Genomic DNA, 23,608 nt, shown 5'->3' with positions numbered 1-23,608 from the left:
AGTTTTGCGGTGTTCGAATGCTTCGAATAGTAAAGGTGTCTTGCGAATGAAATAGTATACCTAACTATTCGAATCGAATATTTGAAGTTTCGAATGTTCGCACACATATTTCCGGAGAAAATTGTCAGTGTACATGGAACTAATCTGGACAGTGCTGCGTTTTATAGACGTATCACTGGTGTGAATAAGGTATGCCACTCTGCGTATTACACGAACCACACGCTATTGCAACAGCGCCAGCTTGTTAATATTTTCGTCGTTGTTCTCCAAACAAGCAATCTAAATTTTATACAGGCAGAAAAGCGTATTATAGAGAAGCGAATAGGAGATGTAGGGCAATAGAGAAATTTGGCGGTTAATACCAATCGTTTGAGAGAGTTTAATAATCATACGGTTAAGTGATTATCCCACGTTATGAGCTCAACAGAAGCTCAACAAAGTAGATTCACAGTGTCTTCAGCGCGTTGATTAATGGTGCTAGCTGTAGTTCTAGGTCATTTAGCTGAACTTGCGCAAGCTTGGCAATGTAGTTTCGTTGTCGAAGCGCCGTCGGATATCACCTTAGTTTTATTAATGCTAATTTTTAGTGGCTCTGATTAGCCAAAATAATTACAATACTTAGTGCCTTATTATGTCTTGTTACTGTAAGTCTGGACCCTATTTCCTACAAAAATTAACTGGTGCAATCTGAATAGGTTGTAAGTTTAGCTTTGTTATGAATACATGAGATCACGTTAATGTATTGCGTAAACAGAAAAGGTTGCAAAACGCATCGACCTCCTCGGAGGTGCCACATTTAACCGGTTTTACATTCGAGCACTCATCTGCAATCATCTCAATCTGAGTTCGTTGTTCAGGGGCGTAGCCAGAAATTTTTTTCGGGGGGGGGGGGCGAGGGGGGGGTTTCGACCATACTTTATGTATGTTCGTGCGTGCGTTTGTATGTGTGCGTGTATATATACGCAAGCAAAACTGAAAACTTTCGGGGGGGGGGGGTTGAACCCCCCTAACCCATGAGATTAAAGAGTGTACCTACTATATGCCTTTATTACTACAACATTTGAACTTTTTAAAAAGAAAACGTAGTGGTTGACGAGCGAAAATGCTTCGGAGAAGTCTAAATACAAGCAAAGTTCCATTGCTCCCCTTTGAAAGTTTTCTAATATAAACTTCCTGTTACTGACCCGCAGGTCGTGGGATCGAATACCGGCCGCGGCGGTCGCATTTTCGATGGAGGCGAAAATGCTAGAGGGCCGTGTACTTAGATTTAGGTGCACGTTAAAGAACCCCCAGGTGGTCGAAATTTCCGGAGCCCTCCACTACGGCGTCTCTCATAATCATATCGTGGTTTTGGGACGTTAAACCCCAACAATTATCATTAGGGGTGTGCGAATATTCGAGTTTCGAATTCGAATCGAATAGTTCCTTATCGAATAATTCGATTCGACTTTCGAATAGCTAGTATTCGAAGTTTCGAATAATTCGACAGGACGAATATCTAAGACGTGACTAAAGGCGAATGGTGCAACTTGGTTAGGGTACGGTGGCTAAAACTAATGCTAACGACGCCGTTCGTTAAACTTTCACTGACATCCTGGTTCAAAAGCAAGCGCATGTTGATCTTAACAGAGATTATGTCATTCCCGCACGTAAAAAAGCACATGAGAAAACTGTGCAGTCCATCACAACTTCGCTCCCGAAACGAATTCAGGCACGGACTTCTTGCGTAGTTCGGTCGCGTATGCCGCAAGCTCCATAAAACGACCTGACTTTGGCCTGCGAAACCATCGGTGATTGGCTTTGCATGTAAATATTTGTTCACGCTGGGCAGTTGCCACTGCCGCATCGCACCACTAGTTCAGACTCCCATCGTTCCGGCGTGCAATTAAAACACTGCTGTGAACGGGCGCTCGGAGCACCCATGGCGATGAAGCACATTAGCGTTTTCAGATTAGCCTTAGTGCTCCACCATGGGGAAAGAAAACTACCTATTGTACCCCCATCTGTTAGGAGGTGAGGAGTGCCGCTGAAAGAAAAGCCACTCCCGAACAAGTGCTGTCAGCACGCCGTATCGTCCGTGATTATTCCTTTGTGTTGCCGTAACTGACGGTACACATTTCGGGTAAATATGCTATTCGATATTTTTGGCCACTATTCGGCACTATTCGATTCGAGATTAAATTTCACTATTCGCACACCCCTAATTATCATGAACTTCCTCTTAGCAAGACGGGCAACTTCAGTCGATTTCCCTCTACGGGAACCGCATTGAGCGGGATGTATAAGACTGCGAAGGTCTACGAATTCAGTGATGTACCCTAGGTGTCATATATATATACTTTGGCTTCCTACTTTTCACAGCGGAGAGAAAAGGACTCCGAGGTGTTGCTTTATTCCTTATCCGCTATTTGTTGTTTATGATTGGTGTAGAAATTTGGCGGTGGAGTGGTTAGAGCGTCCGTCTGGCGATATGCTCTGGGTTTGATTCCCGTGCCGCCGGGCACTCAGCGGTTTTTCTAATGGGGAGAGAGGTACGCCGACACGGCCATCAGTGCCTGTGTGGGCTCATATCTCAAGAAGGTGGCATCTCCATTTTGCCGTCTTCTTAAACTCTCCTTACTCCTCCCCCAAAGACGCTGCACCGCGTTCTCCAATCGCTACTGCTACTACTACGCTATTAAAGGGAAAGGCTTATGCCACTGTAGCTTATGCACACTCATATTCCCAGTGCCGCCAGGCACCCACCGGTTTTTCTAATAAGGAGAGAGCAGTAGCGTGGTTTAGACAGTTTAGGTGTAAGGTCCCTCAGGGGCTTTACACTGGTACGTGCGATCGAAGTTGCCGTAAATGAAACCAACGACATATCATCTGCCGTCATGTGAGGCTCGTTAGGGTATTCTTTACATAAGATCATTGTGCAAAAATTTTAATATTCATTATACAACCAAGTGTGCTTCATTACGTTTTAGAGGGCATTCTAAAATGAGCGATCAATTTTTTTGTGGCGACGTACGTACATGCTGTGCGGTGATCTTTTTCCGGCGTTTAAAGAATGCCCGCGAAATATGAAATAAAACCATGCGCGCGGACCGTCAACCTATCCGGCGCTTCTTTGCCGCGTGCCGCCGTCAAAAATGCTGACGTGCTGTGAAGCTGATGCCTAGTGCCGCGTCCGGTCGCTTTGCCATGGTCCGGCTCTACGGTGGAAGCGCAGAGCTACTTTCGTCTTTCGCTCGAGTAGGCGTGCGTTAGAGCACAGTCACAGAACTGGCAGAAATTAGAACACCTAGCACAGTGTAGTTGGAGCTGGTTGGAGCGTTGGAGCACCCTTGGAGCACTCGTGATCTAGTCTCGCCATCTAGACGAGGATTGCGCATCCAATTTGCTTTAGTTTTTGGGCGTGGCGCTTGATGGCGCGACGGTGCGCAGCGATGCGATAGCGCAAGTCTCGCGCGATTCGAGATTTCCTCATTACGTCACGGACGTCACTATTCGGCAAGATGGCGTCCCACGCTGCCATGTGTTCTCCCATGCTTCGGCAAATATTTCGGTTTAGCTCCTATGTTTCCCCAAAATCATACGCGCCGTTCTCTACAAGGTGAGTTGGGAGATATAATTTTGCAGCGTGCACAGAGTGCATTGTCAAAGAGCTGGTAATTTGTTTATTTTAACGCCGCGATGTGCACGCTGATGCAATTGACTTGGTTCGTGCCGCGACCAACGCCGGGCGACTTTGTAGGAGGAGCGAAGTTTTCATCTCTTAGCGTGTATTACAGATTGCCGGGGTGGCGAATATCGCTTAGTTATTAAATGTGAAGTTACCGTACCTCTTTGCGGTGGCAGCACACATAGCCGTAGCATGTTCAGTCACGTGCTGGAAGTTATCGTTTTTAATCGGTTCACTGGTCTGCTAGGTTGCTCGTATTGGCGTGGCACTAAGAGCACGCCTTGCATTTATCATTGCGCTCTTATTGGGATAAGTTGAAGCGTCCGTTTGCCAGACGACGCACCACGATATAGCCGTCTAATCGTGAATGTGGACACTTGCGTCGTCTTGCAAAACGTGCGGTAGCTTTCGACAACGGACATCCTTGGAGCGATCCATAACTAACTACGCCGTGAAAAGTCCGGGTGGTTACTGCAGCTGTGGTGTTAGTATTGACTCATAATCGGCGCGTTCACTGGATTTAGTTATGATGCTACAGGGCTACGATTTAAGGGCACAGTAACTCCAGCAGTGGATGTGTCCCGTTATACTTACAGCTTTTGGTACTTATCAAAGAAAACAAAACTTTTTATTTGAACTTTCCAGACAGCCATGAAAAAACAACGGGGTAATAGTCAATTGCCAACCTTCATTTATGTGTTCTGGAAAAGTAATACTACATGAAAGCTGTACATTAATTTCGAATTGCCAAATGTAGTGTCACATGTGATAAATCAAGTGGAGAAAGTTTTGTGAAATTCAGTTGTGAGCAGACTGTGGTCAGATTCTTTGCATGCAACTTTTATGTGAATGTATGAAAGTACCCTGTTGCCTAAAATAATTAAAATCAGGATACCATTAACCCAAGTGCAGAGCAAATGACAGTGCTTTTAAATCTCATCACGTATGTCATGTTCTTATAAAGTTGGGTGTAAGACAGTTGAAATTATTTTGAGCTAGAGAAAAAAAAATAAATGCCTACCTATGGGAATTTTACACATGCTGTCTGCACACTATGCATTGCTTTGTGAATGTGTTAACACAGAGCTCCAAGTTGCTGCTTGCTGCTCAGGGCTCAGTGTGTACTGCAACTTACAATGTAAATCTCATGACAAGTTTCTCTATGGTCTGATTTTATCCTTTTTGTGATCCACATGTTTAGAAATATCCCTGCGGCAATTAGTTGGACGGCCAAAAGCCACTATCATGCACTGCTGTGTAGAGCGTGCGAGCTTCCTGCTTCACTCTGCTGAGCAATGCCTTGAGGGCAGTGGCTAGGACCAAGATATTGCTCCCAGGTGTATGTGTGGTTAAAAAGCATGTAGACTTGATTGCATTGCTTTAAACTAGCAGTGATGTTGCTGAGCACCTTTTTTTGCTGGGTGGGTCTGTGGCCTGGGGGCGCTGTCTCACGCTGTGAGGTTATGGAATCGTGCACGGAGGCCGATAATGCACATGATTAGTCTTGTAATCAGATATGAGAAGAACATGTCTGGTTCCTTTGGCAATTTCTTCAATCCAACATTAACAAGGTTCTGGATTGGTGTAACACCACTTGGAGTATGAAGCTAAACCTTAATAAGTGCAAGCACATGCGCATTTCTCGCAATTCAAATGAACCTTCTACTTACCACATTAACAACGTTGCTCTTGAAACTGTGTCCTCTTATAAGTACCTCGGTGTTCACATTTCTTCTAACCTGTCCTGGAAAACTCACATCGATCATATCATAAATAACGCCAATCGCATGCTTGGGTATCTTCGCAGGAACTTTTCTCATTCATCCAGTTCAATAAAATTACTGCTTTATAAAACACTGGTTCGCTCGAAATTAGAGTATTCTGCATCAGTCTGGAGCCCTGGCATTGATTCACTCATTTCAGACTTGGAAGGTGTGCAAAACCGTGCCTGTCGTTTCATAAATTCTAACTATCACCGAGCAAGTAGCGTAACCGCCATGAAATTAAGTTTGTCCTTCCCTCCTCTCTCTCATCGCAGGTCTGTAGCTTCATTGTCTTTTTCATAAAATTTATTACAACTATCTGAAAAACAAATTACTCACAAGGCCCTCGTACACATCAGCTCTCATTGATCACCGCAGTAAAGTTGGAATTCCATCTTGTCACACTAAATGTTTTCATGACTCATTCGTACCCAGAACTTGTGTCAGTTGGAATGCCCTTCCCCATGACATCGCTGACATAACAGATATTAATATGTTTCATAAAACAATTGCTATCTTGTGAATATTTTTATGCTTGTTACTCTTTGTATAATTTTTTCTCTTATTATCAGAATTGTTCTCGCATATTCCCGTTGCTATTTTTCCTTTTTTGTCTTGTTGTGGGTTTTCGCCAGCCACTTTGTACTTTTACTCTTTATTTCCTTTATGATTTGCTGTTTATTGTATTCTTTATGTATCCCCACTCGCCTCTGTAATGCCTTCGGGCCCTGAGGGTACAATAAATAAATAACTAAATGTCAACAGCCCGAGGGTTAGAATTCCTACTTTTGTCTTACCTCCTCAACTGACAATGTAATAAGAATTTCATCTCTCCCTCTCAATAAGCACATGCCGTTAATTGCGAAAGGAGCGGGCGTGCGTTAACAATCCATACATGTCAATCTATTTCTGCATGGTGCAGCAGGAGGAGTGCCACAAAATGTATGTTAGATTAAATGAAGGCACCTATCAACGTCACCGCATGTGATAAGCAGTTCTGCATTCTGCATTGTCTGTGACGCTGCGCATGCTCCTCGATGGGCAATCTTGAGCACTGTAGCTACCAATAGGCATTGCCCCATAAAGCAGAGCAGGCCACTCGCACATTCTACACAGCGGTGGATGACATTGTACAAGGGTATCTTGAAGGGCCAGTTGGTGCATGTTGCTGCGATGACAACAGTGAGAAAACAGGAGGGACGGAGGGTGTTGTTTGATTCGTACTCTCTGTCCTGTTTTCACATAGTGGCATTGCACACTCCCCCGCAATATTGTGGGGCATGCAAACAGATGACTGCGCTCCATTGAAGGAAACCACACGTGCAGCGATGCCCTGAGGTGTGGCATCATCTCTTTCTTTTCTTGTTTGCTGCAGTATTTGGGCACACCGATGGAAATGTTTACTGTAGTGATGCTGTGTACTGGGTGGTATAACTACTATCTGTTTTTATGCGGAACACAAATGCAAGATATCCTTGCCATAACAGCAGTTCGCTGCTGCAAGCAAATTGCATTTTATTGCATGAGGATGCAGGCTAGGTTGGCCCAAAGAAAGTAACAGACATGAAGCCATACCTGTTAAACACTGCTGCTGCGTGTATTTGCTTCAATGTTTGGCCACAACAGTGCCATGCAATCGTGTGCCCTGAAAAATTTTGTCGAAGGCTGTGCAACATTAGTTTCTTTGTGTGTGGTGAATACGTTACAACAATAGTGTGGATGCTTGGATTTGATAAACAGTGTAGTTTAAAGGGTCCCTCACCAGGTTTGAAAAGAAGTAAGCACATTGAAAACCAGTATTGAAAAGAAATAACCGTGGTGTGTAGGTCGTTCTGTGGCAAATGTATGGAAAATGTTAAATGCCGGTGTGGTGCAAAAGTGATTGAAATGTAAAACGGGGTGCCGAGCGCCTTCCCTTTCGTGAGAGCTGTACTTTCAGAGAGAGTGAAAGGTAATGTGCATTCATACCTACGTCACAGGCACCCCTTGGAATGTCCACAGCCGGTCCGTAGTAGCGTGCATTTGTCCAGACCGGCTGTGGTAGATCACTGACCATGACATGTGACTTTGGCTCTTGATCCAATGCAAAGCACACGATGCCGCTACTGCAAGTGTGCCGAAAAGCAAAATAGCGAAGGAAAAAAAGAAGGAGGCAAGGTTTGACCTATCAACATGACGTGCTCCGTTTCCTCGAGCACTTTCGACAATGCAAAGGAGTATCACTGCTTGCGAACGCTAGCCAAACAAAAGGGAGAGAGTGTTCGCTTTGGCAATGACACTCGCCTCCTGGTAATGGGACAGTTTAATTTCTTTTAACATGTGCAATAATGAACCAGTTTGAAAAATTCTTTTGGTAAATACTCCCGAGGTGGTAACCGACAACTTATAAGAGTTTTACCAAAATTTGCAGTGGGACCTGTTGACAGGCCCTATAAAGCCCAAAAGTAACTCTGGGGCTATTGAAATGCCTTCATGGAGGATTCCGAATATTGTGGGTTTAGTGCATAGTGGTCACGTTAAGTGCCATTGAATTGCTGGCAACTCCTGGTGACACCATAAGCAAATGACATACGCCAGTGAGACGTGTTCAATACAAGTCCTTTAAAGGGACACTAAAGAGAAACAATGAATTGGTTTAGATTGATAAAGTGTGCTAGGAGAACTCTTGTGTAGTTTATTTCACCACCATAGGTTTATTATTAGAGGAGAAAACCAAGTTCAAAGTTTCATTTTTAAATTTCGCGCCGAACTTTGTAATTCGTGACGTAAAAGATTTCCAAGAGCATTTAACGTATTTTGGCGCCACTGGCTCAACGAAATTTCCACAAACTCGTTATGTAAAGTCTCTGGCCCCCACAGAGGACAATGTACTTCGATTTAACCGATTAGGAACTACGTAGGCCCAAGCAGGCGCCGTCAAAAATATGTGATGTCGCGGCAAATGGTGCGGGAATTCCAAGGTGGCGTCGCCACCTGTATTTTCTTTTTGCGCGTTTTCTCGCTTATTAAGTGTCTTCTTGCAGCAAGCGTGGTGTTTTTGGTACCGTGGAAGACTGCTTTACTAATGCGAGAAAAATCGTTTTGCTCTTTAGTGTCCCTTTAAGCTCATCTAGGCGTTTCCCTGAGGCCTGCAGAATATCATCTAACCACCTTGTGCATGGGCGGGCTTGTTTTCTCTTGCCTTCCACTTTGGCTAGCATTAAATTTCAATTCATTGAACTGGTAGCTCGCATGGTCATGCACTGATGCGAATACTGGTTTCCTTTTCAGACTTCTCTTTTCAACAGCCACTACAGCACCTCCCAATGAACAGGAGGCTGAGCCCAAAGAAGAGAAACCTGCAGCTGATCCTAGTTTACTTGCTTGCCAAGAAGAAAATCGCAAACTTCTCGAGCAGATCAAGACAGTTGATGTAAGTTTGGGCTTATGCTGACATAGTACCACAAACACATTTCTTACTGCCTTGCTGGCCGTCTTAGCATGTCCTACGGGTACAAACCGAAACAAAATATGTATGACTGGCTTTACTGTAGCCATTTGGCAAAGTATAGTATTTTTTCAGCTCAAATTGTGATGTATGAGTCTGTTGCTGTTTGTCCCTTTGTGGAAATCAGGGTTATGGTAAACGAAGAATAAAAACAGCGCTAAACACAGGACGAGAAGAGGACACATACACGGCGCCGTGTATGTGTCCTCTTCTCGTCCTGTGTTTAGCGCTGCTTTTATTCTTCGTTTACCGTGCAGCAGCACCAATCAGCCAAATCAAGCACATTGTTAAAGTTTATATCAGGGTTATGCATAGGCGTGCGCACAGGGGGGGCAGGGGGGGGCAGCCGCCCCCCCTAATCACCTAAGAGGGGGGGCGCAAAATCTGCTCCATACATTGACCCTTCTAGTCACCGAAGAGGGGGGGGGGGGCGCAAAATCTGCCCCATACATTGACTTAGAAGGGTGGGGGGGCGCTGCGACGAACCTTTGCCCCCTCTAATGGGGAACCCTGTGCACGCCTATGGGGTTATGGCTGTAGCATGAACTTATGCGTGTCATTTTTACAAAACTTAATTCTTTATGTGCATAGCTTAAACGGCCTGTAAATGAGCAGCCATGAAGGGTTCATGTCTATTTTCGAGGGAAGTGGTGGCTATGTAAAGAACCTTGGTTTTGTTAACTCCATTCTCGGGGTTTATGGCGTTGCTGCTGTTGGTGAGTATCTTGCAATTTCAGTATGCATTCCACTTCATTCACATGCAAAATGTGCACACCTTGCAAACATATCTTTTAGGGGACTTACGAATGGCATATCTTAATGTATACATATGCCATGAAACACTAACGTGTGCATTATCATACCTTCCAGTGGGACTGGTAGGCAAAGGGCACTTGCTGGCTGAGCCATTCGGTTTTTGGAGATATTTGTTAGTAGTGTGTTTGTGTGCAGTTGTTCCCCTAATGGTGCTGTGAGTGCACATTGTAAAATCTTAATGCAAAGGCAATTACATATTGCTTGCCAAGAACAGATGTTTAACGTGAAAATGCTAATGGAAGGGAGTGAAGTGCACAAGCATGCCTGTTGTGATGATTGATGACATGCAAAAGAACTGACTCTGGAAATTTCACTCGATAACTTGCCACGAATGTTGGTTGTGTCAGTATGCATGTGTCAGCGATGTCAATAAGGGCCTGTTTATCCTCAAGCCGCATGGCTGGGCCGCAAATGGTGGATGGTTTTCCGTCCCTCTCTCACTGGCTGCTCCCAGTGAGAGAGGGGTGAGAGGTCAGTGAGAGACTGCCGCTCTCGGCCAGTTGACCTGCCTCCTTTTGCGAGGCGGCAGTCTGGCATGAGGATGAACAGGCCCTAAGGGAAAACAACTCACCAGCAAGCATGCCCAGCCCTTCGCATTGCCAAGGCCAAACTGCACACCGTCATCATAGACCAGTGGTTCATGTTCACACCACTGGTTCGATGTGTATGCAGGCAGTATTGCTCCTCCATTTATGCCACTTTCTGTGACTCAAAATTTTGTGGGGTCTGAGAATTTAAAGCCGCCAACGCTCTCGGAACATACGGAGACAGTTCACGCGGTCGTGTAACAAACACAAAATGTGCAGCAGACAGCCAGCCGCGGGTTACAACTCCCACTGCGTACACTCTCGAAAGAACGGTGCAGCCCGGCTAGCTCAGTCGGTAGAGCATGAGACTCTTAATCTCAGGGTCGTGGGTTCGTGCCCCACGTTGGGCGCCAGTGTGGGGTCTGAGAATATAAAGCCGCCGACGCTCTCGGAACACACGGAGACAGTTCACGCGGTCGTGTAACAAACACGTAGACATTTATTAAACACTTCTTTACATACGGCGAGCTCGCGAACCGAATCCTATTAGTAACAAGTGACACGCTAAAACTTATACGATGACAATGAATACTGGGAAAACATGACACACGCTCAAGACAACATAAGACATACAATACACCACGGAGGCGGCGCCGCCGATGCACGACTCACCACGAGGGCCCGAGGGAAGCGAGCTGCGGTGTCGTCGGTATCGTCTCCCCCCCCGGACCCACTCGGCAGACGTCCATCCACGCACGCCGCCACACCCCAAAAGAGACTCCTTGCTGTTTCTATGCGCCGGCCTAACTTCTCTGCGGCGGCGCGGCCGGTGAACTCGAGTTACAGCCAGCGCATCCCTGACCTTGGCCGATCGTCTCTGTTTACGCGCCAAGCACGTGCGTTGCAAACACAGCGGCCGCACCCAAGTTATGGCAGTCGCCTCTACAGGGGGTTGATAGCACCCCCACAATTGTTATTTTCGTATTTAGGGTCACTGGTTTCTTCACCAAAAAATGGTGCTTGGTGAAGCCTGCTAACCAGCTGAATATTGTGAAGGTTCAATAGCCTGGTGAGGGAACAGAAGTTCATGATCGCAACCAGACCCTAGAATCTACACTAGTGTGTATATCGAGGTCAATTACTAACTGGGAAGTCTGCTCGCATAAAGGATATTCGTCGAAGAAGGATTGGTGGGAGCACGTATGGCAGGCATTCCCAAATCACGGCCAGCAACTTGCCGCTGTCCCTAAAGTGAAAAGTGTATGATTATTGCATTTTGACAGGGCTAACAAGAGGGGCAGAAACTTGGAGAATCAAAAAAATACAAAAAAAACTGATGAAGTTGAGGGTTACACAGTGTGTGATGGAATGGAAAATAGTAGGCTTAACATTACGAGGTAGCAAGACAGCAAGTAGATCATACCCCTGTCACGTGGGCGCCCACAAACTCCCTTACGATAATGGGACACAAGGCTTCCTAACGGAGTTCTGCTGCGAGGGAGTTGTGGCATTGTCACACAGCATTTAAAGGTTATAAGAGCAGCTGCTAGGGGCTCATTCGATGCTATTTGGTCTTTGTACAAGTACTATGATTTCACTTCTAGTTACGCTTTTGTGCATTTTCGTTAAGCGACTTTTGCAGTAAAGTATTACTGAATTTATTGAATACCTGTGATGCAAGAAAAAAATCAAATTGTTTGGAGTAAAAATGCATTTGATAAACATGGCCATGTTGACATCCACACTGGTCACATTGTGCCTTATGTTCATTTCTGCAACCATTGAAACAGGCGGATACGATGCAACATTGTTACCAGTTACCACTCATTATTCTCATGGTGACACGGGACAAACGCACACATGGCAGCAGCAACCACACACACGGACAAGTTCAAAATGGTGAGGCACGGTGAAGGACAAGGGCATTGACATGGAGAGTAGGCGCACTCTCGCGGGCGTAAATATTTTTAGAGAACCGCGCATTATGAATGATTCATTCAACAAAAACAATTTAATATTGCTAAAATGTATTATTTTATTGACTGTGGCACCTTAGTGCTTGCAATTTCTTTCGTACCTACACATTACCGGGGACGAGAGTATTCCATTCTATCGTTAATGGAGATCGTCGAACTCTATAGGCGTCTGCAGGGGGTTGCAAAAGGGGCACTTGCCGTCCCCCCTCCAGCCTCACCAGCACCCCCCCCCCCCTCTCCTCATCGCCATGCAACACTGCTCTGCACCCTCCTTGACAAAATCCTGCTGAGGCCCATGCTGAACTCCCTTTGCGAAAAGCTTCATTTAGCTTCCTTGGCATAAGGGAGACTGTGTGACACAGAGCACATCTCTCTCATAAGGACATAAAGATGGAATTAAATGGAGTTCGGCCGCGGCGGCTGCATTTTCGATGGAGGCGAAAATGTCTGAGGCCCGTGTACTTAGATTTAGGTGCACGTTAAAGAACCCCAGGTGGTCGAAATTTCCGGAGCCCTCCACTACGGCGTCTCTCATAATCATATCGTGGTTTTGGGACGTTAAACCCCAGATATTATTATAATTAAATGGAGTTTGCTGGTGTCCGTGTGACAGGGGTATCGGAGAACAAACGAGTAGCTGCTATCCTAGTTGACATGAAAAATAAAAATGGACCTGGGCAGGCTACATAAGGCATAGAACAGATAAACTGGTGGACAGAGCAATGGAACGGATACAAAGGGATAGGAAATGCTGCCGAGGATGGCAGAGAGTTAGGTAGGGTGATGAAAATTAAAAATTTGCAGCCATAAAATGGAATTGCCGCTCACATGGCAGGGTAAATTTGAGATTATTTTGAGAGGCCTTCATCCTGCATTGGACATAAACTAGACTACTACTGCTGCTAGTCATGATGATGAAGTATAATCTGGGTTGTGATTGTCTTGTTCTCTCCACTAAGGTTCTTTGCTCCTCTTGACTCTTAACCATGCCATGCGATATTATTGCCAATCTGTGGCTTCTTAGAGCTGTGGACACTTGGACTTGCTGTTAGTGTTAGACTTCGCAGTCACGGACACATGGACAGGCAGTAATGGATTAGCACACAAGTGCTAACTGCCGAGAAAGAGCTTTTTTTTTCAATGTCCTGGTTTAATTGCTACTATTTGATGTGCGTGAATGACTTCATTAATAGCGCCATTTTTTTTTTATTCGGGTGGTTAAGTGTAGATGTTCCCTCTACAAGCACCAGTCTTCAATATTGGGTCTAGTTGTATCGGTATTCAGAGTTTTGATGCATGAGTGCTTCAGTTCCTGAAGTTATACCGTGCGCAATAACATAACAATGATTCCATAGGCAGATTCATCACACACAAGGAAGTTGTGGATTGGGAATGGAAGTTACCATATTCACTCTAATCTAACACACACCCAATTTTTGAATGTTCAGAATAAAAATGCACTTGAATGTATGCACCTTGTCAGTGAAGGCTCCCTAGGAGCCGCAGTAATCCCCTCTGGGCTGTTGTTAATATGTGTGAGCCCCCCCCCCCCTAAGAAACGCACTGCTGAGGTTGTGACATCGGCTTTTGTACTCCTGTCCAATAATCCAGAAAGGAGGGGATCCTTCTTGTTGAAAAGGTATATTGTTGCCAGATTAAAAAAAAAAAACAGGACACGTCTATGCTGACAGTTAGGTGCAAGGGGGAGATGAGCACACTTCACCTTCATAAAATGGGAAACTTATTCTCCTGGCACTTTTCTTCTGCAGTCCAGTTTTGCTGTCTTTAAGGTCTCTTCTGGTACACCACAATCATGTGCCAATAGAAGGGTCATTAGCTTGACAAGCTCAGTCTACACAGAGTTCCTTCAGGAGGTCTGCAAGCTGGTATTCGAGGTCAGCATAGTTTCCTGTTTTCAATCTGTCGAAACTTTTTGTTTGCGCTACTCCCAGTTGCAGGCTTCGGGTAGGCAAAAAAGACTCAGCACAGGGATCTTTAGCGTGCAAAACAACTTTCCTTTGACGCGAGTTTTCATAATAAAAGCGGCGCGTCACCATTTGGGCTTCATTGGGAGCAGCTATGATGTACAGGTCGCAGTCTCACATGAAATGAACCTATATGAACTTGCAACAAAATGTGCTTCGTCGCCATTTTGTGATGGCGATGACACTGCATTTGACCCCTGTGACCCCGTAAGAGCGGAGTTACACGCGTTTGATGATCGAAAGGCTGCCATCGCTCATTTCACTCTTTCCTTCGCTACCCTCCGCTCGTCTGCTGGTCTCCTCTCCCAAAGCCGCTTTGCCCTCCTCGCCGAGTGCCCCTCTCAATCTCACGCGACATACCGTCATCACTGACGCGCTCTTCGAAACAGCGAGCACTTCCGGTTGCCGCGACTCCATGAACTCTGGGCCTCTCGGCTAACCGCTGTTGTTGCCGTGCCGGCCCGTGCTCGTACGAATTGTGCTGGTATGGACCCTGTGTTGCGCGCACGCCTTCAAAGGATCGCCAACATGATTTACCCGTACGGTGACACGTGTCGCGTCTGTTCATTTTTCCAGGTGGTGCTTTGCAGCCAAGCACTGGTGCGTGAAAGTCATCGCAAAATACTGTCGGATTCAGTCTGCGCAGCTTATCAGACCGCTAGGCGTGACTGTGCTGGTACGCTAGCGATTTGGCAGTTGCGTTATGGGCTGCAGTTGCCGATTCGCAAACGTGCACACGTGAGCAACACGACGAAGAACAGCAAGGCGCGCGATTAGCTGTTTGCAGACTAATCGGGTGTCGTAGGTTCTTGTTCGACCATTCGCAGCATCGCCTGCATACCGCAGCACGGATTCAACACGCTGACGTCACACGCGTCACAGGCAGACTAGAAGGGCCCAGAGAGGAGAAGAAATTGTTTCTTGTAATTTGTGGCATGCCCACGGCTTGTAGCGCTGCCACTTGTGGCATCGTTGATGGTGACGGCATTCTGCACACGATGCGTGTGTTTACTTGAAATGTTTGAAAAAATGTCGGAGGTGGTTTAGGGGCCCTTTAAATTGCTACAGGAATGCATGTCCACCTTGGTGATTGTGAAAAACACTTGACTCTCAAATGAAAAAGGGAAAGGGGCTATGGATGGTAACTACAAGGTAAATTTAAGCCTGTGCGAATATTTGAGCACCTAGAACATAGGTCGGCAAAAAACGTGGAGCTCACTCAGACTCGCTCATGAAATATATTTTGGTCTTCGGACTCACTCGGACACAGACTCACCAAAGTTTTCCTCAACTGGACTCACTCGGACTCAGACTCGCAAAACTTTTTCTGAACTGGTCTCACTCGTACTCGCTCAGACTAACGGCTAGATCATAGCCTGAGTGAGTTGACTCATGAGTGAGCTTGCCGACCTATGACCTAGAATATTCGAATTAGCCTCGACAAGAGTTTAATATTTCCGAAATTTCTTAAAAGGACTGACAACCGATTTTTGTTGACCCAGTTTTTTTTACGACACGAACAGCTCACGCTTCGTAGTATTTGTAGCTGCAGTGGTTGATCCCAAAGTGCGTGGTTATTTTATAAACAGTAGTTTTCGATCTGGAAAGCCTGTAAAGTGGACAAAGGCATCCTCCAGCAATGCTCTGAAGCGATAGCGATGCTGATAGCCCTCCTCGCATTACGCTCAGATTCTGCTTTCACAGGAGTGAGTGAAACTGTGGTTAACCACCTTCATATTGACATTTTAAACCGTTTGTGAATATATAAAAGTCAAGTAGAATAAGTTTTCAGAATGCTCGTCGTCACGTGAAGTCCCTTTACCGCCTCGCGAGCCTGGCGCTTGTGGCCTTCGCAGTTAGCTATGGGAACGTGTCACCGGATCTAATCGTAGAGGCCGTGAGGCACTCTTCGTACTTCTCCAACTCCTCGGTAGATGTCACTAGGCCCTCGGCTAAAAATGTTCATGCTGCTGCTCATGAGCACTGAATCATACGTCAAGCGAAAGCGGTGCCGCTGTTCTGCTCAGTACAAATGAAGGCATATCTGCACGTTTTAAGTTAGGAAAGATTAGAATAAAAAGTGTGTTTTATTTCAACGCTAATATAGAGACATTTAACCAGCGTACACCAGAAAAAGGTCGCGGGATCGTCAACAAGTGCATCTTTTCTTGCCTTTCTTGCCGTGACAGGTGCCAAATTAATTTTCAGTGAAGAAATAAAAATATAAATCTGTGTTTAACGAGAAAAACAGGGTTCGTTTTAGACAGTACAATAGACAATCTTTCTATTAGTGTGGTTATCTTGATTCGTGTTCTGAGTGGTTGTCTGTCCCTTTCATAGACATATTTTACAGCATGCAACCCACCTGCCAAGGTGCTTTCACTGCAGCATGGGTCACTATGCCGTGAAACCGCCTACTCAGGGGAAACCTGCATTGCCGCGAAGCCTCACTTTTTAGTTAGGTGTGCACATTACCTGCACTCCGGTGAAATTTTTTTTCTTAAGTTTAAAAGTGTGTTATACTGGCTTATATCAGCTAAGTATCGTGCATATTAAAACGGAACATATTTTACTGCCTTCAACTTGCACCCTGCTACTGTGCAAATTTGCCTGGAATTGATGCTAATTACCATTCATGTCTCGCAAGCCTGGGTAAAGGAAGGATAAGCTGTTTCTAATAAGACGATTCTGGATTTTGTTGTTTATTACATGAAGAGGAATATTGAAATGGAGGTGGAAAATATTAAATAATGCATTGTTCTATTATATTTTTGACTGGCTATGATATGGCTGTACCACTTTTAGTGGCATTGTGGTGGTGGAGTTTGGCATATATACAGGGTTTTTTTTTTATTTTTTTATTTTTTGAAACAAAACGGATATGATCAGAACCGCAGTGAATAACACTGGTTCTCATATTTGCCTGATGGCCTGGAAGGGAGCAGTGTAAGCAAGCTTTCAGAACTTAACATGACAGGCATTTTAAGGACATTTGGTGACGTAAAGGAACCCTTGTCTATTACCGAGCTGGTGCTTGACGTCTGTATAACATCCTCAGGCTGATTCAAACGAGTGGCACAAAAATCAAAGAAAGGCTCGAGTGCCAAATAATGTCTATTTAAAGGGGTGCTGACACAAAAATTTTGGCCTGGCGTTTTTTTGCTGCAATGTGTTGCTCGAGGCTTGTTAGTCATAACACGGCACATCGTTTGCTGCAGCGCACGACAAATCATTAGTTACAGGCTCCTCATTACCGATCGGTGTCAGTTTCAGTTACCCAGGCTTCGGGTGCAACTATCAGCACCTAGCGGGTGCAGCGCTCGATCACGTCAGCGCACAGAACTGTGAAACACTTCTGCGCGGTTCACGAGCAGCCGTTGAGAAGTTGGCTGCTGGAGTGAACGCGGCAAAAAAAAAAAAAAGACGGCTATGACGTCATCATCACTTGTTGCAGCGTGGTCACGTGAGGGAAGTAGGGGTGTCATCGAGGGTCAGTTTTGAGGGTGTCAATAGCGCGAGCGTGTCGACCGCTCATGCATACTTCAAAATTCATTTAAAATACCTTCCATGCTATATTCGCTGTTGATGTTTTGCGGATGATATACACATGTTCACGGGAATCGATCCTGCAGGCTATCTCGGCTGCGAAATTTTGTGTCAGTACCCCTTTAATATGGTATTCTTGTTGTCTCATATTCTCACAAAACAATTCTTGTTGGAACAAGATTCCACAGGCGACTTTGCTGTTCCCATGGAATGTTGCATGAACTGGTCCACGTTTTCCTGGACCGAGATCTCTGCATTTGTGCAGTGTTCGATGGCGGTGGAATGCAGAAACACCTCTGTACTTCAGGGATGGAATTCCGGCTCCATTTTCACCATGCAGTGCAATTTGAGTTTTGCTGTGCCATCCTGTCATTTTTGCACACAAACTACACGTCGAGTGGAAATGCCTTGCTGCAGCCAAAATTATATTGAATTAATAAACAAAAGCTTGTTAATTAACTGCTTAGTTATTGACCTTAGGGCAGTTGTTTCTATTAGGTGTTTGTAGTCTGTAACAATTTATGGCATACCAATATTTTTAGAAATCACGAAAATTGCACGTAATTTGAGATATTCATCACTGAATTTTAATGGTAATATTTAAACTGGGTGCGCCCGGTGTACAGGAAACGCAGCCTCTCTGTTATGTCAGACCGGAACTTCCCGTGACAAGGAAGGGACGCAATTTGAATTCACATTAAGGTCGTATCTTGTCGCGAAAAGCGGCAAGTCATTGAATTTGCACCAGTGGATTGCCTTCCTTTGTGTGTGATATTTGGTGCTTATGTGTTTCTTTTGGGCTGTGCACAAGAAAACTGCAATTATCACCTTTTCTTTCACAATGCAGCGTAAAATTAAGGAGCAGCCACTGCGATGCTTCTTAGAGACAGGCGAAAGTTTTTTTTTTGCCTGTTTATAGTTTGAGAAAGAAACATATAAGCACCGCACATCGCACTGATGCCAATTCTCCAGTTCATCACCCTTACTGCGCGTTGTGGGATTTTGTAGGACAGATTTGCCATATTCAAACTCCTTTTGAATGTCACAAATTCACAGCAATGTCAGCAGGCAAGCTTTTGTACCAGAGTGCTGTACTTCTTATTCCTCAGCAAATGCCAATTTAAGTGACCAAATTACTCTACATTGGGCCATATTTCAGTCTTGCAACAATATTGCCGGCTTTGAAAGGACTTGTAAATATTTTGTGGTGTCAAAGATTAAGGGGACACTAAAGTGAAACAATAAATTAGTTGGGGCTGATGAATTATACCCTATTGTCATGAATTTCACCACCGTAGGTATATTAATAGATGAGAAAATCAATGTCAAAAGTTTCACTTTTAAATTTCCTACCGTAATCTCTGATGGTGATGTCATGGATATTTTTTTTTTTCGTAATTTGGCCTCATTGACTCAACGAAATTTCCTGAAACTTGGTATGTTAAGACTCTGGCTCCCTCAGAAGACAATGTATTTAATTTTTACCAATTAGGAACTACTAGGCCCTAGTAGATGCCGTCAAAGTCATGGCAACAGTTGTCGGTGCTTCAAGGTGGCGTCGCCGCAAGCGTGGTGTTAAACACCACAAATTTCTTGCCTCATAAGCACACTTGAAGCACACTAGTTTCCTTCGCTGCCTCGGCCGCCTTTGCAACAGGAGCGCTGTTCAAACTGAGAGTATCCATTGGCAAGCCTCACTTCGTATAGCATTAGTTTCTTGCTATCGCATTCATTGCTTCACCCTTGCGGCGAAACTGACTTTTTTCGTCCCAGTGTTTATCTTGGACATCCACGTACATCGAAAGCATGTCTTCAATAGTCTTGTTTAGGCGCTCTGTTAATCCGTTCGTTTGCGGGTGGTAGGCAGTGGTCTTACGATGAGTCGTGCCACTTAACATCAATACATGGTCTAAAAGAGCTGCCGTAAATGCGGTTCCACGGTCTGTAATCACGACAGCTGGGGCGCCATGTCGCAGTACATTTTCGATGAAAAATCTCGCGACCTCCGCCGCTGTGCTTCTTTGGATAGCCTTTGTTTCGGCGTACCGGGTCAGATAATCCATTGCGACGATAACCCAGCGGTTCCCTGCAGTAGAAGTAGGAAGTGGACCCTAAATATCCATTCCGATATGGGCAAATGGTGTTCGTGGGACTTGAACAGGTTGCAGCAGGCCGGCTGGTTTCGTCGGAGGCGACTTGCGTCGCTGGCAGTCGAGGCAAGTACGAATGTGGTGCTTCACGGCTGTGGTGAGCCTTAGCCAGTAGTATCCTTGCCGAACTCTTGCCAATGTGCGCATGTAGCCTAAGTGACCAGAAGTCACCTCGTTGTGACATGCTTGAAGCACTTCATTACGAAGGGTTGCAGGAATGACGAGCAAATAGGGAGGTCCAATCGACGAAAAGTTTCTTTTGTAAAGGACACTGTTCCGTAAACAAAACGACGGCAATACTCGTGCAAAAACTCTGGATGCACTCTGCGATTGTCCGTCTAAGTAATTAAACCAAGCAACTCGGTGTCATCGCGTTGTTGTTGGGCGATCGTGGACGTGTAGAGGACACCAAGGAATGCAGTTTCATCCTCATCGGGTAGAGAAGCCGACTGTATTGGTGATCGGGACAGGCAGTCGGCGTCCATATGTCACTTCCCCGACTTGTGTACGACAGTCATATCAAATTCTTGCATCCTCAGACTCCAACGCGCTAATCAGCCGGTGGAATCTTTAAGATTAGTCAACCAACAAAGTGAATGATGGTCGCTAATAACTTTGAAGGGGCGGCCATACAAATATGGGCGAAATTTCATAACTGCCCATACCACGGCGAGGCATTCTTGCTCTATTGTTTTATAATTAGCCTCTGCGCGTGTTAGCGTTCTGCTTGCGTAGGCGATGACTCTTTCCAAGTCCTCTTGCCACTGATGCTAGCAATGTCGAGTGACACGTGTATATACATAAACGACGATGACGATGGCAAGGTTTCACAGACTCCGGCTAGTGGGACAGTAGGTTTCGGAGTGAAAGACGAGAAAGACGCTTTTCTATTCAACTGATTTGAACACGCTGCTTCTTTGTCGGAAGTTGTCCTTCTCGTTTGTTCGCGTTGCACCGCGACAATATAGATGCATGGATGTACTAAGGTAGTCCTTTCTGTGAGCAATTGGCACATTACGTTGCGGACAAACTAGGCTTATCTATACGTGGTAAGAGATTAATATATTGTGTTACCATGTATTTTGGTATAAAGAATTTACAAGAATGACTTCATGGATTGCGCTTATGTGGGATGGTTAAGTTCTGTTTATGTAAGGTCTGTTCTTACATTGTGTTGTTGCCCCTGTATCATGTTTCTCTTGTGGTCCCTGCACAACATTGCATAGTTTTTCGGCCTATGCAAAATACTTGTGTTGTTCAAGGGTTTGGTCTTTCATTGTCTTTTGCAGTGGCAGATGGTGTACATATGGTTTCTTTTTCTTATGCAGGACAAGTACAAGCGCTCACTGGCAGAGAATGAGAACTTGCGCGTGCGGATGCAGAAACAGATTGAAGAGGCCCGTGTATTTGGCATTCAGAAGTTCTGCAAGGACCTGCTAGATGTTGCCGACGTGCTGAGTAGTGCCCTTTCAAGTGTTCCCAAGGAAGCCGTGACCCCTGACAACCCACACTTGCAAAGCCTTTACACTGGCCTTGAAATGACACAGGCGCAACTGCAGACAGTGTTCCGGCGCCATGGACTAACACAACTCAATCCTATTGGAATGAAGTTTGATCCCAATGAGCATCAGGCCGTATTTGTGCACCGTGACGAAAGCAAAGAGCCTGGTACAGTAGCTGTAGTTTCTAAAATTGGCTACAAGCTCAAAGATCGCACCATTCGTCCAGCCATGGTTGGTGTGGTTGAGCGAACCTGATGGAACTGGACTTGCAAATTTAGTCCGGCACTGACATGTAGCTTGGGCTGCAATCTTCTTGGCCATTGAGCTCAGGTTAGGAAAGGAGCAGCCACGTTCTAATGCCACTGAAAAATGGCAAAAGTATGAAAGGCAGGCTGTGGTTCTTGGACTTGACTTTGATCATTCCAATTGTGAGGGCATTTTATATACAAGCAGGGACCCTATAAGGTGGCCACTTTCGGGGGCTTGCTGTAGTTGTGGGTGTCTTCAAGGCCTTGTAGACAAAGGCAAGAGCCAGCCTGTGTTCAACACAGGTAGTTATTGAAAGGTGAAGAATGACTATTGTGTGGATCGTTCATAAGTGGTTTTTAACCCTGCTGCTTTTCGCAGTTGTGGGCCATTCAGGACAGGCAAAAGGAAGTTGCTGACGAATTTGGTATGTTGCCAAGAAGCTTGCAGCCCTACTCGTAGCCAGGCATGTGTATAATAGCGTGCTTGTTTTAGAAATTGGGGTGCAGTCTGCAGACTGTTAAGTGACTGTGGCACTGAAGTGCGGCTGGAATAAATTTAACTTTGTTACTAGCTTCTCTGCTACAAGTGTTTGCATTTTATTTACAGTGCTTTGCATTTATTTAACTCACCAATCTGTGCATTGTGAACATATGAAACCTTAGGATAGGTGGGTTTATAACATGAAAATTTTGGAACGTGCGCTGCACAGTGGTGTAGGCACAGGGAGAGGTTTGAGGAGGTCTGAACCCTCTCCCAACCATTGCCAAAAGATCAGAAAACTTTAGCAAGTGGCCTGGAAAGGAGTGGAGAGGCGTTATAGAGACTTAGTGAAAGGGGAAGGTTTAATGTCGAAGCAAATCAAAGACTCGCCACGGTGATCTAGTGGTTATAGTGCTCGACTGATCACCTAAAGGGGGGGGGGGTCGCGGGATGTCATTTTCTCACTTGAAGCACAGCTCCTTCAAAATGGAGAGTGCGGTTTCACTCTTGCTTGAAGCATGGCTTTTACGAAATGAAATGTGTGCATCAATTGAGAGTTTAATCTGTTTTCATGCCACACAGCCATTGCAGACACGATCACCTAGGTGCTATCTACACGCCCGCAGCACTTGATTGTTTGAAATCCCCTAACCTGCTAAGAGGCCCTCCAATATTATGCCTATTGTTTTTGTTTCAATACTCATCATGCAGCTCTTAACTTAAGCCTTCTTTTGTTATCCTCCATTACATTAGTATGGCAGAATGCTATGGTTTTGCACTTTTCATGGATAGTGATAAGCTACTGGCCATGACTTGGTAAAGCCTTCCACATGCGCTGGAGCCCATTTTTATTCTTCTGTAAATCTTTCTTGTGTTCAGGTTTCCCTGTGACTAATTGGCCTAGCCAGGCAGGTAAACATACTCTTGCACAGATTCAGAGCTCATTCGTCATCATCATCAGTCTCTCTTATGTCCAATGCAGTATGAAGGCCTCTCCCAGTGAAACCACCCTGTCCTGCGTGAGCCGATTCCATTTTGCGTCTCCGAATTTCTTGATTTTGTCGCTCCACCTAACCCTTGGCCGTCCCTGTCCACTCTTCCCATAACGCGGTATCCATTCCAATGTTCTGACTATCTGTTCTCTGTCCTCATAATGTGGCCTGCCCAGGTCCATTTTTTCCTTTCGTTATCTACTAGGACGTTGGCTACCCCTGTTTGTTCTCTGATCCACTCTGCTGCATTCTTACCGCTTAGGGTTACACCTGTCATTTTTTGTTCCATCGCACGCTGTGTGGTCCTTAGCTTCTTCTCAAGTTTCTTTGTTATTCTCCAGGTTTCGGCTCCATATATTAGGACTGGCAAAATGCAGTGGTTGTATACTTTCTGCTTTAGTGACAGTGGTAAGTTACCTGTCATGAGTTTAGAATAAGCATCAACCCATCCTTATTCTTTGGTAGATT

At 45.2% G+C, this 23,608-nt stretch overlaps 1 protein-coding gene and 1 non-coding gene across 2 annotated transcripts; both read left to right on the top strand.

Annotated features, from left to right (window-relative positions):
* The first annotated feature begins 3,442 nt into the window (after window positions 1-3,442).
* LOC119379087 (grpE protein homolog 1, mitochondrial) lies at window positions 3,443-22,238 on the top strand. Its single transcript, XM_037648258.2, has 3 exons — window positions 3,443-3,598; window positions 8,701-8,842; window positions 21,246-22,238. The coding sequence occupies exons 1-3, from the start codon at window positions 3,501-3,503 to the stop codon at window positions 21,672-21,674; spliced, it is 669 nt and encodes a 222-aa protein (XP_037504186.1). The 5' UTR covers window positions 3,443-3,500; the 3' UTR covers window positions 21,675-22,238.
* Trnak-cuu (transfer RNA lysine (anticodon CUU)) lies at window positions 10,598-10,670 on the top strand. Its single transcript has one exon. It is a non-coding gene; the product is annotated as a tRNA-Lys (tRNA).
* Window positions 22,239-23,608: the final 1,370 nt, after the last annotated feature.

Source organism: Rhipicephalus sanguineus, chromosome 1 (genome assembly GCF_013339695.2).
Source record: "Rhipicephalus sanguineus isolate Rsan-2018 chromosome 1, BIME_Rsan_1.4, whole genome shotgun sequence".
Lineage (NCBI taxonomy): Eukaryota > Metazoa > Arthropoda > Arachnida > Ixodida > Ixodidae > Rhipicephalus > Rhipicephalus sanguineus.
The sequence above is the reverse complement of the archived record's forward strand: the minus strand, read 5'-3'. Positions and strand labels throughout refer to the sequence as shown.